Source organism: Somniosus microcephalus, chromosome 1 (genome assembly GCF_052327205.1).
Source record: "Somniosus microcephalus isolate GS21.2 chromosome 1, FLI_Smic_1.0, whole genome shotgun sequence".
NCBI lineage: Eukaryota > Metazoa > Chordata > Chondrichthyes > Squaliformes > Somniosidae > Somniosus > Somniosus microcephalus.
In genome coordinates, this window is record NC_140987.1 from 169,729,857 (window position 1) to 169,745,043 (window position 15,187).

The window sequence follows — 15,187 nt, forward strand, 5'->3', positions numbered from 1 at the left end:
CCGCCCCTTGACATTCAATGGCATTACAATCGTGAATGCCCCACCATCAATATGATGGGGGTCACCATTGACCAGAAACTTAACTGGACCAGCCTCATAAATACTGTGGCAACAAGAGCAGGTCAGAGGGTGGGTATTCTGCGGCGAGTGTCTCACCTCCTGACTCCCCAAAGCCCTTCCACCATCTACAAGGCACAAGTCAGGAGTGTGATGGAATACTCTCCACTTGCATGGATGACTGTAGCTCCAACAACACTCAAGAAGCTCGACACCATCCAAGACAAAGCAGCCCACTTGATTGGCACCCCATCCACCACCTTAAACATTCACTCCTTCCACCACCAGCGTACTGTGGCTGCAATGTGTACCATCTACAAGATGCACTGCAGCAACTCGCCAAGGCTTCTTCGGCAGCACCTCCCAAACCTGCGACCTCTTCCACCTAGAAGGACAAGGGCAGCAAGTGCATGGGAACACCACCACCTCCAAGTTCCCCTCCGCGTGGACCTGGGGGAGAGCAGCGACCGGCGAGGTATAAAAGCCGCGGCGGCAGCGAGGCCCGACCGCGGCGGCAGCGAGGCCCGACCGCAGCGGCTGGACCTGGAGGAGAGCAGCGACCGGCGAGGTATAAAAGCGGCGGGAGCAGCGAGGCTTACCAATTCAGTGGGGGAGAGAGGTAAAAAGTAATCAAAGTGTGACGTCACCAGGAAGCAGGTGATTGGTTGGTGAGTATTTCTCTCTCTTTAAACCTTAACTCTGCGGTTTATATTTTCTAGGGTCTCTGTGGTGTAGTGGAGACTTCTGCCATACAAGCGCCCTAGAGTATATCTTTAATTGGTGGTATTGAATTAATTTAAATTAATTACAGGGTAAGTCATGTCAGGACAGCCCAGCCCCGTGTTATGCTCCACCTGCGCTATGTGGGAATTCAGGGACACTGCCGGTATCCCTGACGACCAGGTGTGCCGGAAATGTATTCAGCTGCAGCTTCTAGCAGACCGCATTGAGGCGCTGCAGCTGCGGATGGATGAGTTTTGGAGCATTCGTGATGCTGAGAGGGTCGTGGATAACATGTTTAGTGAGCTGGTCACACTGCAGGTAAAGGCTGCACAGGCAGAAGGGAAATGGGTGACCATCAGGCGAAGCAGTAGAAGCAGGCAGGTAGTGCAGGGGACCCCTGTGGCCATCCCCCTCTCAAACAGGTATACCGATTTGGATACTGTTGAGGGGGATGACTTACCAGGGGAAGGCAGCAGCAGCCAACGTCCTGGCACCGGGGGTGCTTCTGTTGCTCAGGAAGGGAGGAAAAAGAGTGGGAGAGCAATAGTGGTAGGGGATTCTATCGTAAGGGGAACAGATAGGCGTTTCTGTGGCCGTAGACGTGACTCCAGGATGGTTTGTTGCCTCCCTGGTGCCAGGGTCAAGGATGTCACTGAATGGCTGCAGGGCATTCTGAAGGGGGAGGGTGAACAGGCAGAGGTCGTGGTTCACATTGGGACCAACGACATGGGCAGGAAGAGGGATGAGGTCCTGCAGCAAGAATTTAGGGAGCTAGGTAGCAGAATAAAGAGCAGGACCTCAAAGGTTGTAATCTCTGGATTACTCCCGGTGCCACGTGCTAGTGAGTATAGGAATAGGAGGATAGAGCAGATGAATGCGTGGCTAAAGAGTTGGTGCAGGAGGGAGGGCTTTAGTTTCCTGAATCACTGGGTCTGCTTCTGGGGAAGGTGGGACTTGTACAAGTTGGACGGGTTGCACCTGAACCAGAACGGGACAGATATCCTTGCGGGGAGGTTTGCTAGCACTGGTGGAGGGGGGGGTGGGGGGGTTTAAACTAACTTGGCAGGGGGATGGGATACAGAGTGGAGCTATAATAGGGGATGATGTACAGCCAAATATAGAGGAAAAAACAAGTCAGCTTGGAAGGCAGAGCAAATATGTAACGGCACAAGGGTGTAGGGCAAGGCTGGATGGCATTTATTTTAATGCAAGGAGTCTTGCGAATAAGGTGGATGAACTGAAGGTGTTGATGAACACATGGGAGTATGATATTGTTGCTATCACGGAGACATGGTTGAGGGAGGGGCAAGACTGGCAGCTCAATATTCCGGGGTATAGAATCTTCAGGCGAGACGGGGGGGGGGGGGGTGGTAAAAGAGGAGGGGGTGTCGCAATATTAATTAAGGAGTTAATTACTGCTGTAAGGGGGGATGATATATTAACAGGTTCCTCTAATGAGGCCATATGGGTAGAACTTAAAAACAAAAAGGGGGCAAGCACTTTTCTGGGAGTGTACTATAGGCCCCCAAACAGTCAGGGGGAGATAGAGGAACAGATATGTAGGCAAATCTCAGAGAAATGTGCAAATAAGGGTAATAATAGTGGGGGATTTCAACTTCCCCAATATTAACTGGGATAGTAAGAGTGTGAAAGGCTTAGAGGGTGCAGAATTCTTAAAGTGCATCCAGGAGAGCTTTTTGAGCCAGCATGTAGAAAGTCCTACAAGAGAGGGGGCGGTACTGGGCCTAATTCTAGGGAATGTGGCCGGGCAAGTGGTAGAAGTTTTAGTAGGTGAGCACTTTGGTGACGGTGACCATAATTCGGTGAGATTTAAGGTAGTCATGGAAAAGGACAGAGATGGACCGGAAATAAAGGTTCTAAATTGGGGGAAGGCCGATTTTAATATGATAAGGCAGGATCTGGCCAATGTGGACTGGGATCAGCTACTTGTAGGAAAATCCACATCGGAGCAATGGGAGTCTTTCAGAAAGGAAATTGAGAGAGTACAATGGCAACATGTGCCCGTAAAGGTCAAGGGTGGGACCAACAAGCCCAGGGAACCTTGGATGTCAAGGGATATACGAGAATGGATTAGGAAAAAAAGGGGGGCTTTTGGCAGATACAAAGGACTAAAGACAGAGGAAGCCCTAGAGAAGTATAAAAAGTGCAGGGGGATACTTAAAAAAAGAAATTAGGAGAGCGAGGAGGGGCCATGAAATAACACTGGCGAGCAAAATAAAGGAAAATCCTAAGGTGTTTTATAAGTATATTAAGGGCAAGAGGATAACTAGGGAAAGAGTAGGGCCCATTAGGGACCAAAGTGGCAATCTGTGTGTGGAGCCAGAAGATGTAGGTGGGGTTTTAAATGAATTTTTTGCTTCTGTGTTCACTATGGAGAAGGACGATGTAGACATAGAAATCGGGCAGGGGGACTGTGATATACTTGAACATATTAGTATCAAGAGGGAGGAGGTACTAGCGGTTTTAGCAGGCTTAAAAGTGGATAAATCCCCAGGCCCGGACGAGATGTATCCCAGGCTGCTGTGTGAGGCAAAGGAGGAAATTGCAGGGGCTCTGACACAAATTTTCAGAACCTCTCTGGCCACAGGGGATGTGCCAGAGGACTGGAGAACAGCTAACGTAGTACCATTATTCAAGAAGGGTAGTAGGGATAAACCAGGGAATTACACGTCAGGGAGCCTAACATCAGTGGTAGGGAAATTATGGGGAAAAATTCTGAGGGACAGAATTAGCCTCCACTTGGAGAGGCAAGGATTAATCAGGGATAGTCAGCATGGCTTTGTCAAGGGAAGATCATGTCTGACCAATTTGATTGAATTTTTTGAGGGGGTGACTAGGTGTGTAGATGAGGGTAGTGCAGTGGATGTGGTTTACATGGATTTCAGTAAGGCTTTCGATAAGTCCCGCACAGGAGACTGGTCAAGAAGGTAAGAGGCCATGGGATCCAGGATGCCTTGGCACATTGGATCCAAAACTGGCTTAGTGGCAGAAGGCAGAGGGTGATGGTTGAAGGTTATTTTTGTGACTGGAAGCCTGTGTCCAGTGGGCTACCGCAGGGATCGGTGCTGGGTCCCTTGCTGTTTGTGGTCTACATTAATGATTTGGATGTGAATGTAAAAGGTATGATCAGTAAGTTCGCAGATGACACAAAAATTGGTGGGGTGGTAAATAGCAAGGAGGGAAGCCTCAGGCTACAGGATGATATAGATGGGTTGGTCAGATGGGCGGAACAGTGGCAAATGGAATTTAACCCTGATAAGTGTGAGGTGATGCATTTTGGAGGGACTAATGAGGCAAGGGAATACACAATGAATGGTAAGACCCTAGGAAAGACAGAGGATCAGAGGGACCTTGGTGTGCATGTACATAGATCCCTGAAGGCAGCAGAACAGGTAGATAAGGTGGTTAAAAAGGCATATGGGATACTTGCCTTCATTAGCCGAAGCATAGAATATAAGAGCAGGGAGGTTATGATGGAGCTGTACAAAACGCTAGTTAGGCCACAGCTGGAATACTGTGTGCAGTTCTGGTTGCCACACTTAAGGAAGGATGTGATTGCTTTGGAGAGGGTGCAGAGGCGATTCACCAGGATGTTACCTGGGCTGGAGCGCTTCAGCTATGAAGAAAGACTGGACAGGCTGGGGTTGTTTTCCTTGGAGCAGAGAAGGCTGAGGGGGGGACCTGATTGAGGTGTACAAAATTATGAGGGGCATAGATAGGGTAGATAGAAAGGAACTTTTTCCCTTAGTAGAGGGGTCAATAACAAGGGGGCATAGATTCAAGGTAAGGGGCAGGAGGTTTAGAGGGGATTTGAGGAAGAACTTTTTCACCCAGAGGGTGGTTGGAATCTGGAACTCACTGCCTGAAAGGGTGGTAGAGGCAGGAACCCTCACAACATTCAAGAAGCATTTAGATGAGCGCTTGAAATGCCATAGCATACAAGGCTACGGACCAGATGCTGGAAAATGGGATTAGATTAGACAGGGCTTGATGGCCGGCGCGGACGCGATGGGCCGAAGGGCCTCTTTCTGTGCTGTATAACTCTATGACTATGACTCTACGTCACACACCATCCTGACTTGGAAGTATATCGCCGATCCTTCATCGTCGCTGGGTCAAAGTCCTGGAACTCCCTCCCTAACAGCACTGTGGGAGTACCTTCACCACACGGACTGCAGCGGTTCAAAAAGGCGGCTCACCACCACCTTCTCAAGGGTAATTAGGGATGGGCAATAAATGCTGGCCTTGCCAGCGATGCCCACATTCCATGAACAAATAAAAAAAATAAGATTTGGTCCTTCAGTTCAGTTTTAGTAAATTGCTAATTCATAGACTGAAAATTGCTTGGCTTCCTCTGCAGAGTCGCACTTTCTAAGTGTTGCCAAAGTTGCATTTCTGGATGTTGATTAAGTTTGACTAGTGGGAACTTCAGCCTGATGATGTCATTCAAAGTTCCTCATCGTGATGTACCGACTGGACAAATCTTTTAATGTGGATTAAAATTTATATTTGTGCTTTATCTTTGTTAATGTTTAACACCGTTAATAATTGTCACTTTTTATTGAGCACATAATCTAGGCTGACAGTCTAATAAGATACTGACAGCCTGCTACATAGTTGGAGGTCCTGGCCTTTGGATGAAGCATTAAACTGAGATCTGGGGGGTAATTTTTAGTGGGGTCAGTGGGGGCGTTTGATGGTGGGTCGGCTGGGAAAAATTATTTTTTGACCGGGTAGGGAACCCGCTGTCAACTAGTCTCCCAGATGTCTGGTCTGTCATCGCTGAACAGACCCAACACCAAGCGGCGGGGCAGGCAATTTGGATTATTAAGAGCTTGTTAACAGGCAGTTAAAAACTATTTTAAGCTCGCCAACGGCTTCCCCGCTGCTCGGGGACCACGTCAGGTAAGCAGGTCGGGAGTTGTGTCAGCATGGGATGATTTCTTAACTTGACAGCTGCAAATGGTCTGTAGAAGCTCCCATTTCATAGCTGTTCCGTAAAGCCCGGCACGTGTGCGGCAAGTGACATTGGACTGGACAAAATCCGGAAGTCATGATACTGTCACTATTCACTTTGTACCCAATAACTTGTTAGCAATTCGTGACCCACACACAATGCCCCATCAGTCACTGCACCTCTCACCCAGAGTGTTTAGTTTGACGTGATGATTAGTGACAGTTAAATCGCCACAGCGTGCGGTGAAACCCAGACTTCCGGGTTTTCCGTGTACTACCGGAACCCTGCTCCCAGCGCGTCGGGAAGTAAAGATTTCCCCTCAGTTCTGTTCATCCATCACCCCTGTGCTCGCTGACCTACATTGGCTCCCGGGCCAGCAATGCCTCAATTTTAAAATTCTCATCCTTGTTTTCCAATCCTCCATGGCCTCGCCCCTCCCTATCTCTGTAATCTCCTACAACCCTCTGAGATCGCAGTGCTCCTCCAATTCTGGCCTCTTGCACATTCCCGATTTTAATTGCTCCACCATTGTCGGGCGTGCTTTTAGTTGCCTAGGCCCTAAAGATCTGGAAAACCCTCCCTGAAACTCTGTCTCTCTACCTCTCTTTCTTCCTTTAAGATGCTCCTTAAAACCTACCTCTTTGACCAGGCTTTTGTTCATCTGTCTAAATATCTCCTTATGTGGCTCGGTGTCAAATTTTGTTTGATAACACTCCTGTGAAGCGCTTTGGAACGTTTTACTATATTAAAGGTGAGGAGTTGTTGTTTATACAGGAAGATACTACTGTACAAGAAAGCATAATATGGAAAAATAATATCTTGTGTATGAAAATGTATTAACCTCTTACTATTTTACACAGCAGGGCTGTTGTTTGATGCATTACACCACAGCAGGACAGTTGTGGAACGTCATTGCCCCAAGAGAGTTCATCGACTTCTCCTATACCACAGATTACCAGGATGGGCTGCTGTCGTGTGGTGAGTACACGTAGCTAAGTTTACAACCTTCTCTTCTCTTTTCTCCCCTTCCCTGGAGGAACATGTGTCTTCTGCCCAACTTCTTCCCATGAATACACAGCTGAGACTGGGAATCTGGAAGTGCGTGGAATTGTGGGTAGAAAGCAATGATAAAGCATTTCAGTGCTCTAGAGATTTAAGATGTTGATTGCAGAACAAAGAATTGCAATTGTACTATCAGACAGGCTGCTAGAGGTGTTAACTCCAAAAACAAACAGTATCATTATTGTTACTGTTTCTCCTATTGCATATATTTTTATTGCAAATTTTATCAGCTAAAAGTTGCTTACATCCATTCACATCTCATGCAACTGTTTATTATTGACCCTCAAGGCCTAGTAGAAGATTCCCCATTTTACATATTTGTAGCTGAGATTTCCCAGTTTTCTGCAGGTATATGGAAAAAGGGCAAATTTTGACTCTGGTTTCCTGAACCAGAGACCAAGATGCACTGCAGCAACTCGCCAAGGCTTCTTCGGCAGCACCTCCCAAACCCGCGACCTCTTTCACCTAGAAGGACAAGGGCAGCAGGTGCATGGGAACACCGCCACCTCCAGTTTCCCCTCCAAGTCACACACCATCCTGACTTAGAAGTACATTGCCGTTCAGTCATCGTCACTGGGTCAAAATCCTGGAGCTCCCTACCTAACAGCACTGTGGGAGTACCTTCACCACACGGACTGCAACGGTTCAACAAGGCGGCTCACCACCACCTTCTCGAGGGCAACTAGGGATGAGCAATAAATGCTGGCCTTGCCAGCGACGCCCACATCCCATAAACGAATAAAAAAAAAACCCAGAGTACTGCAGCCTTCAAACACTGGGAATAATTACCGATATAAAAGCTAATTATATGAATTGTGCATCTCGGAGAGCCTTGCAGGGGTCTGGATCCTGATGTGTGTTCCCAGTGGGCAAAGCTTTGTGCCAAGGCTGCAAATTTGTAAAATTTACTGTATAGTTTCAACCCATCCCCACTTACAAGGACCTACCTAATACTTGTAACATAAATTAGTGTGCTATTCAATTTTTTTTTTTAAGTCATAAATATAACCCAGTTTTAAAAAGAATTTGGCATTGTTCCCATGCTATGCTTTTTTTTCGATAATTTGAACTTTTTGTAGTACATGTAATACAGCTTTGGGAGAAGGGTTTAGTTATTTTGGGGAGTAATGCTTTGACATGTCTAGTTGTATTAAAGTACAATCTTCTTGTTAACCCAATACAGGAGTCAGTGTTGAATATGGGGAGAAACAACCTAATTTTGTTCATGGATTTAATCACCCATGTGGATGGTTTTGCATTCCTTTGAAGAGCGACCCTGACCACAGTCTCTTGACTGGCTTTATTCAGACCGATTTACGAGGAATGCTGCCACAGACTGTAGTGGACTCTGCAATGGCAAATTCATTAGTCAACTTCTATAATGAACTCCAGAATGCTTTGAAAACTTGGGTCTAAACTGAAACAGTAACTATAGACAATGTTTAAAAGAATATTTTTAATGTAATTCCTTGATATAAGTTTCTTCCTACTGTGTGACAGAGCTTGGGTCGGTAATAAGTGCAATATTTGTTGGCAGTAGCCAGGCTTGGTGTGTTTCTTCATTTGATCTATTTTTATGTGTATAAAAGCAATATTACAATTTCAGTATAATTATATTAGTAACTGTTTACAGCTAATGGACTTTCGTTCTGATCTTGGTGTACATTTTAATCCCATAATCTGTTGTATAGAATCATAAAATTTTGTGGCACAGAAGGAGGCCATTCAGCCCATCATGTCTGCGCCGGCTGAAAAAGAGCTATCCAGCCTAATCCTACTTTCCAGCTCTTAGCCCGTAGCTTTGTAGATTACAGCACTTCAAGTGCATATCCAAGTACTTTTTAAATGTGATGAGGGTCTCTGCCTCTACCACCCTTTCAGGCAGTGAGTTCCAGAAAAAATTACTCCTCAAATTCCCTCTAATCCTTCTACCAATTGCTTTAAATGTATGCCCCCTGGTTATTGACCTCTCTGTTAGAGTGGATAGGAAGGACCTATTTCCCCTATCTAGGCTCCTCATAATTTTATATACCTCAATTAAATCTCCCCTCAGCTTCCTCTGTTCCAAAGAAAATAACCCCAGCCTATCCAATCTTTCCTCTTAGCTAAAATTCTCCAGTTTTGGCAACATCCTTGTAAATTGCTTCTGTACCCCCTCCTAGTGCAATCACATCTTTCCTGTATTGTGGTGACCAGAATTGTATGCAGTACTCTAGCTGTGGCCTAACTAGTGTTTTATACAGTTCTAGCGTGACCTCCCTGCTCTTGTATTCTATGCCTCAGCTAATAAAGGAAAGTATCCCGTATGACTTCTTAATCACCTTATCTACCTGTCCTGCTACGTTCAGGGATCTGTGGAAGTGCATTCCAAGGTCCCTCTGTTCCTCTACACTTCTCAGTATCCTACCATTTGCTGTGTGTTCCTTTACCTTGTTGGCCCTCCCCAAATGCATTACCTCACACTTCTCTGGATTGAATTCCATTTGCCACTGTTCTGCCCACCTGACCAGTCCATTGATATCTTCCTGCAGTCTACAGCTTTCTTCCTCACGATCAACCACATGGCCAATTATTGTATCATTTGCAAACTTCTTAATCATGCCCCTACGTTGAAGTCTAAAGCATTGATGTATACCACAAAAAGTAAGGGACCTAGTACTGAGCACTGCGGAGCCCCACTGGAAACAGCCTTCCAGTCACACAAACTCCTGTTGACCATTACCCTTCCTTCCAGACCCCCACCACCCTTTGGGTGAAAACATTTCTCTTCAAATCCCCTCTAATCCTTCTACCAATTACTTTAAATCTATTCCGCCTGGTTATTGACCCCTCTACTTCCTGCCACTAAGCCAATTTTGGATCCAACTTGCCACTTGGATCCCATGGGCTTTTACTTTTCTGTGCAGTCTGCCATGTGGGATCTCGTCAAAAACCTTGCTAAAATCCATGTAGACTACATCAAACGCGCTACACTCATCGACCCTCCTTGTTACCTCTCAAAATATTATTAAGTTAGTCAGACACGACCTTCCCTTAACAAATCCATGCTGACTGTCCTTGATTATTCTGTGCCTTTCTAAATGATGATTAATACTATCCCTCAGAATTTTTTCCAATAATTTGCCCACCACCGAGGTTAGGCTGACTGGCCTGTAATTACTCAGGCTATCCCTATCTCCCTGATCTATTTAGACTTCAGGCTTAAAATTGAGTTGTGTAAGTTTAAGCTTTCACTAGATGGTGCTATTCAGTGTAGCTGATATATCTGAAAGTATTGTGAGATGGATTTTGTGAGCACTGGGTGTTCAGTGGTTGGCTCCTGGCTGCTCTGTGTTGCCATTGAAGAACCAGAAGGTTGCTGATTTTACTGAAGCTATCTCAGTCTCTGTTGGTCAACTCTATGACTAATGGCAAGGGCTTCGGTCAGGCCTCAAATATTGGTTTTCCAAAATTTTATTGAATACTTCTTATTTCTTCCTATATTTGGGAGATTTTTGAACAAAAATATTTGTTTAAATATGCACAAGTAAATATTTTGTATTGTAAGTACTTCCGTACATATCTTTCTTGAAATATTTTTGCAACCCATACTATTTCAAGGTGGTGCTTAAAAAAGGAAAAAGATGCAAAATTCAGACACACATAATGAAAACGAACTGCGTAGTGGATTGATCAGCCTCCGAAAGAAAAAAATCGGCTTTTCTTTCCTTTTCTTTTTTCCTTGTGCTTCAGTGTCCAGAACTAAGGCATGTTGACTAGATGCTTTAATTTTTTGACATCTAATTAACACATGAATCCATAAAACTGTCAGTAAAGCACCACCACAAACCGAAATTGTTGATTCCATTCCCAGGATTTGTCAATCCTCATGTAAACACAGGCAGTCACTTATTTTCTTGTCACTATTTTAAAGGTCAGTTTGAGGGATATGTCAGCAGGTTCCAAGACCCTGGCATTTAAATAGTAGTTAAACTAGCCAATGCAGCATAACTAATTCAGTGACCTGATGTAAAATCTTGACCAATTTCATGACCGTAGATTTATCACTACACAGCAGCTTTATGTATGTAGCGGCTAAATTTTATTAATTATTCCTTTAAAAATAGTAAAGAGGGGCTTGATGCATATGAGGTACTTTATTATATAACGAGCTTTCTAAACAGCTACTGTAGAATTTATCCCTATTGAAACTGCCCACACAGTCCAGTAGGTGTTTGTTGCAGTGTGGATATTGACATTGTAAATGGTTCATTTTCTTCAGGTACTTATTTGTTCCCTTCCCATTCAAAATTGCTGTCATCTCTCCTATCCTCAAATGTTTTTTTTAAAATCCCACCCTTAACCCCTCTGCCCTTGCAACCAACCTTCCAAATCTTCCTTTCCTCTTAAGTCCTTGAACATGTTAACCCCTCCCAATTCCATGCACATCTTTCTCGCAACTCCGTGTTTGAATCTTTTCAATCTGGTTTCTGCCCCTGCCACAGCACTAAAACAAAGTCACAAATGATATATCCTCTAAATGCAACCGTGGTGTTTTTTTCCTCCGAGGCTGCTCTATAATCTTTTGAGACCCAGTTCCTCCGTTGTTCAGCTCAGTGGGCTGTCCTCGCTTGGTTCCACTCTTGCTATTCTGATCATAACCAGAGTGGGAACGGTAGCGTAGTGGTAATGTCACTGGGCTAGTAATCTAGAGGCCTGGACTAATGATCCAGAGACGTGAGCTCAAATCCCACCAATTTAAATCCGTTCTCCCGGGTTTCCCGCCCGCCTCAGAGGACCCCCGCCTCCCTTGAGAAAATTCCGGCCTGCTTGCCTGACATCCTGCCTAGGATGAGTTAAAATTTCCTCAAGTTAAACAACAGCAAGACTGAGGCAATCGTCGTAGCCCGCCCCCCCCAACCCTGCTACAATCTCTACCATCACCAGCGATTCCACCCTCTCTTCAGCCACTGTATCAGGTTGAACTAGGCTGTACTCAACCTCTGCATCCTATTTGACACTGAGATGAGCCACTTGACGTAATAAAACTCACTACGCACTTGGTTTGAGCATAAAGCAAGGCTTTAATCAACTTATTGCAGAACATGGAAGTCTGGTTGTATCCACTAGCTCCTTGTCTTTACAAAATGTCCCTGGCAAGCTGGGGCCAACGCCCGAGTATTTATACTCCTTGGACGGCGCCACCAGCTGGCCGTCCAGTGTTATTTCATAGGTAGTTTCTTGATGATGAGATTTATGACACCACTGACCCCATATTCTCTCCATTACAAAGATTACCTGCTTCCACCAACATAACATTGCCTGCTACTGCCTCTGCCTCAGCCTATCTGCTGAAACTCTCATCCATGCCTTTGTCATCTCCAGACTTGACTATTCCAATGCTTTCCTAGCCAGTCTCCCATCCTCCATATTCTGTAAACTTTAGCTCATCCAAAATCCTGCTGCCCGTATCCTATCCTACACCAAGTTCCACTCACTTATTGCTCCTGTCCTCACTGATCTACGTTGGCTCCCGTCCACCAACACCAACAATTTAAAATGCCCATCCTTGTGTATAAATCCCTTCATGCCATGCTTTGCCTCTCGTTATCTCCGTAGCCTCCTCTAGCCCTACAATCATCCGAGAACTCTCTGCTCCTTCGATTCTGGGCTCTTATACAATACAGCCGTCCCTTCAGCTGTCTAGGCCCCACACTCTGTAAATCCTTCCGTAAACCCCTCTGCATCTCCACCTGCTCCTTTAAGATCCTCCTTAAAATACAGCACTCTCACCAAGTCTTTGGTCACCCCTCTTAATAATTCCTTCTTTGGCTCGGCCTTCCATTTTTGTCTGATTATGCCTCTATGAAGCACCTTGGGATGTTTTTCCACGTTAAAGGTGCTATATAAATGCAAGTTGTCGTTACTCTTAGCTGGCTCTACATATCTGCAGATGTTTAACTGTACAGCTCAAGTTGGTGTTTTAATTATAAGCACTAACTACAGTGAACATAAAAGTTTGTTGAACTTATGGGACCCAAAATTGCTGGCTTTCCGCTCCATCACCAGAAATGTGTCAGGGTGGGAATTCTGGCAGTTGACTAAAGGCCATTGACCCATCCCAAATCACTGGAATGGGATAATTTTAATATTCAGGCAGGAGGCCCACAATGAGGGAAGCAGAGGCTCTTATCGGGGGTAAAAGGGCACAGTTTTTTTCTTTTTCCCAAGGAAAACATTGGCCTGCAATGGGAGATAATTGGCCCCCTTTCTGATCGATTAAGTTAGCTCTGCAAGATCCATTGGGCCTTTGGAAGACTCAGTACAGAATCCACACCTGTTCCTAAGATTGGCGAGCTGGGTGTAATTCCTGGGGTAGCCCAGGAATGCCCCCCAGGGAGACCTCCAAGCAGTTGCATGGGTGTTTGGGGTAGTGGTGAGCAGAAGACTATCCTCCGAATTTCTGACGGAAGGCAAATGGGCGAAATCCAGGTTCTGCTCAAATCTCTATTTGACCCACAAGTGATCTGCTCAGTTTGTGGCCTCCCCACTCTAGGAATTTTGGGTCTAGGAAGCTTCATTTCCTTTTATTAGTTCTCTTTCATCTGTAGAACCATCCCAGTGTTCCTCATGCAAGTCCTGTGCTGCTGCAACTTCTTTATCTTTTTAGAATCTGAAATTTAGCGTCTCAGCAATGTCAACTTTTTGACGTGGTTGTGGATTAGATTACAGGGTGAACACTCCGCACTAATTTATAGTTAGTTTTGTGATAAAGATTAAAAATAAAGAGTCCTAATTCATTACAATAAAAGTTGTTCTTGGGAAACCAAGTCATAAGACAATTTCTTGTGGTAAAGTTGATGATCTGTCTTCCAGAATATTGAACTTGTTAAACCCAACATTTTATTTAGAATTAGAAATTCGGGAGGATACAAATTTCCAAATCAAGATAAGCCATAAGATTAATCAGATTCTGACAAAACTGGCTTCAATTTTCCATCTGTTTATTTCAAATGAGTTTTACTTCGCTTATACACAGTTCTCCTTTAACCACATGGTGGCATCAAACCTTATGTCACTCTATTCCCAGTTTCTGATTTAAAAAATAAAAAGTTCTTGCTCTTTAACATTTACAGTGATGTGCTACCTCTGTATAATGGTCATTGGGCAATTCTTTTCAGTGCCTCTTCATTTACAATAACTGAAATATCTGCACCCTGATTACGTACACTTTTCTGATGTTCAGTAAGAAGGTCAGCACTTGTTAGCTTTATTGTGTTTCCTATGTCCGTACAACCCAGCAGGCAAAAAGTAATGAGATTTTGATTCCAAGTTTATCTCCCAATTACGTGTGGCTATGTTTTGTGTTTTTTTTTGTTGCTGTCTCGCCTTCACACGGTCCAGCAGAGTTTAAAGAGAATTTTTAAATGTGTTGACATTCCTCCCAGTCTATTACCAGATAGAACCCTGAATTAGGCTGTTATTGTGTGAGTTTCAGATGGTTGCAGAAATTAATGGGGAAACATTAATGTGACTTTCTTTAAATGTGTATTTGCACTTTTGTTAGATATTTTTAAAAAACAGAGCAAGAAACTTGCCTTGATTTGTGTAAACAGCACATAAACACATGCTGTAGAATGAAGACAATGGGTTTCTATTTGGATGAGCTCACTGATATTAAAAGACTTCCATCCTAAAGTGCCCCATATTGTCATTACTGCTTTTGAAAATAGTACATGTTTTACCTCAGCAATTATCAGCTCAGTTTGAGAAACTGGCATTTGATTTCTCATTCACCTCCCTCTTCTGGCAGCTATTCCTGCTATGTGGTATCTTCCTTGCTGTTGACCCTCATTATCCAGCCTCAAGCAGCCCTATGAGACCACCCATGTCTGCAGCCAGACTATTTGAGGCAAACCACAACAGTGGAAGACCAGCAAAATCTTTCTCTGTGTAGACAGTGAACTTTCCAGAGTGATGAAACACTCCAAAAAGTCCAGAACTTAACCAGCACCCTGAAATGATAAACCAGCAGCTAACCTGTAAGTACTACATGATCTCTTTAAATAGCGCTGGAAGAGGGCATTCTTGCTGGTTAGTGCCATGTTGTACTGTGCGAGTTCAAGACGTGGCGAGTGAATGGTGCTTTTGAAAACCAAAAACGGGTCCTGCGCGTCTAATTTTATGAAATTATTCTGGGCTTTAAATGTTTCTGATGTGTGCTTCTGCCACCAGCACAGCTACCTTATCCAATATGACGGGCAGTGCACTTACTGCCGGAAATATGTACGCACTTCCTCTGCGGCCGAATTTCTCGGACCTAATGTTCAACACTTGAATGTTACTTTCTCTTATCATAAATTAGCTTTTATTTGTATTTTAAATATT

General features: G+C 44.5%; 1 protein-coding gene across 2 annotated transcripts in view; it reads left to right on the plus strand.

Annotated features, from left to right (window-relative positions):
• Nucleotides 1-14,499, plus strand: part of stard4 (StAR related lipid transfer domain containing 4) — a 29,329-nt gene extending 14,830 nt beyond the window's left edge. Inside the window, exons 5-6 of one of the 2 annotated variants that reach the window (XM_085987356.1) lie at nt 6,622-6,736; nt 8,004-14,499. In XM_085987356.1, the coding sequence (XP_085843482.1) occupies nt 6,622-6,736; nt 8,004-8,236 (348 nt within the window). In that variant the 3' untranslated portion in view covers nt 8,237-14,499. Of the gene's footprint in view, nt 1-6,618; nt 6,737-8,003 lie in introns of both variants that reach the window. The other variant, XM_085987346.1, reaches the window with a different exon arrangement.
• The last annotated feature ends 688 nt before the right edge of the window (nt 14,500-15,187 follow it).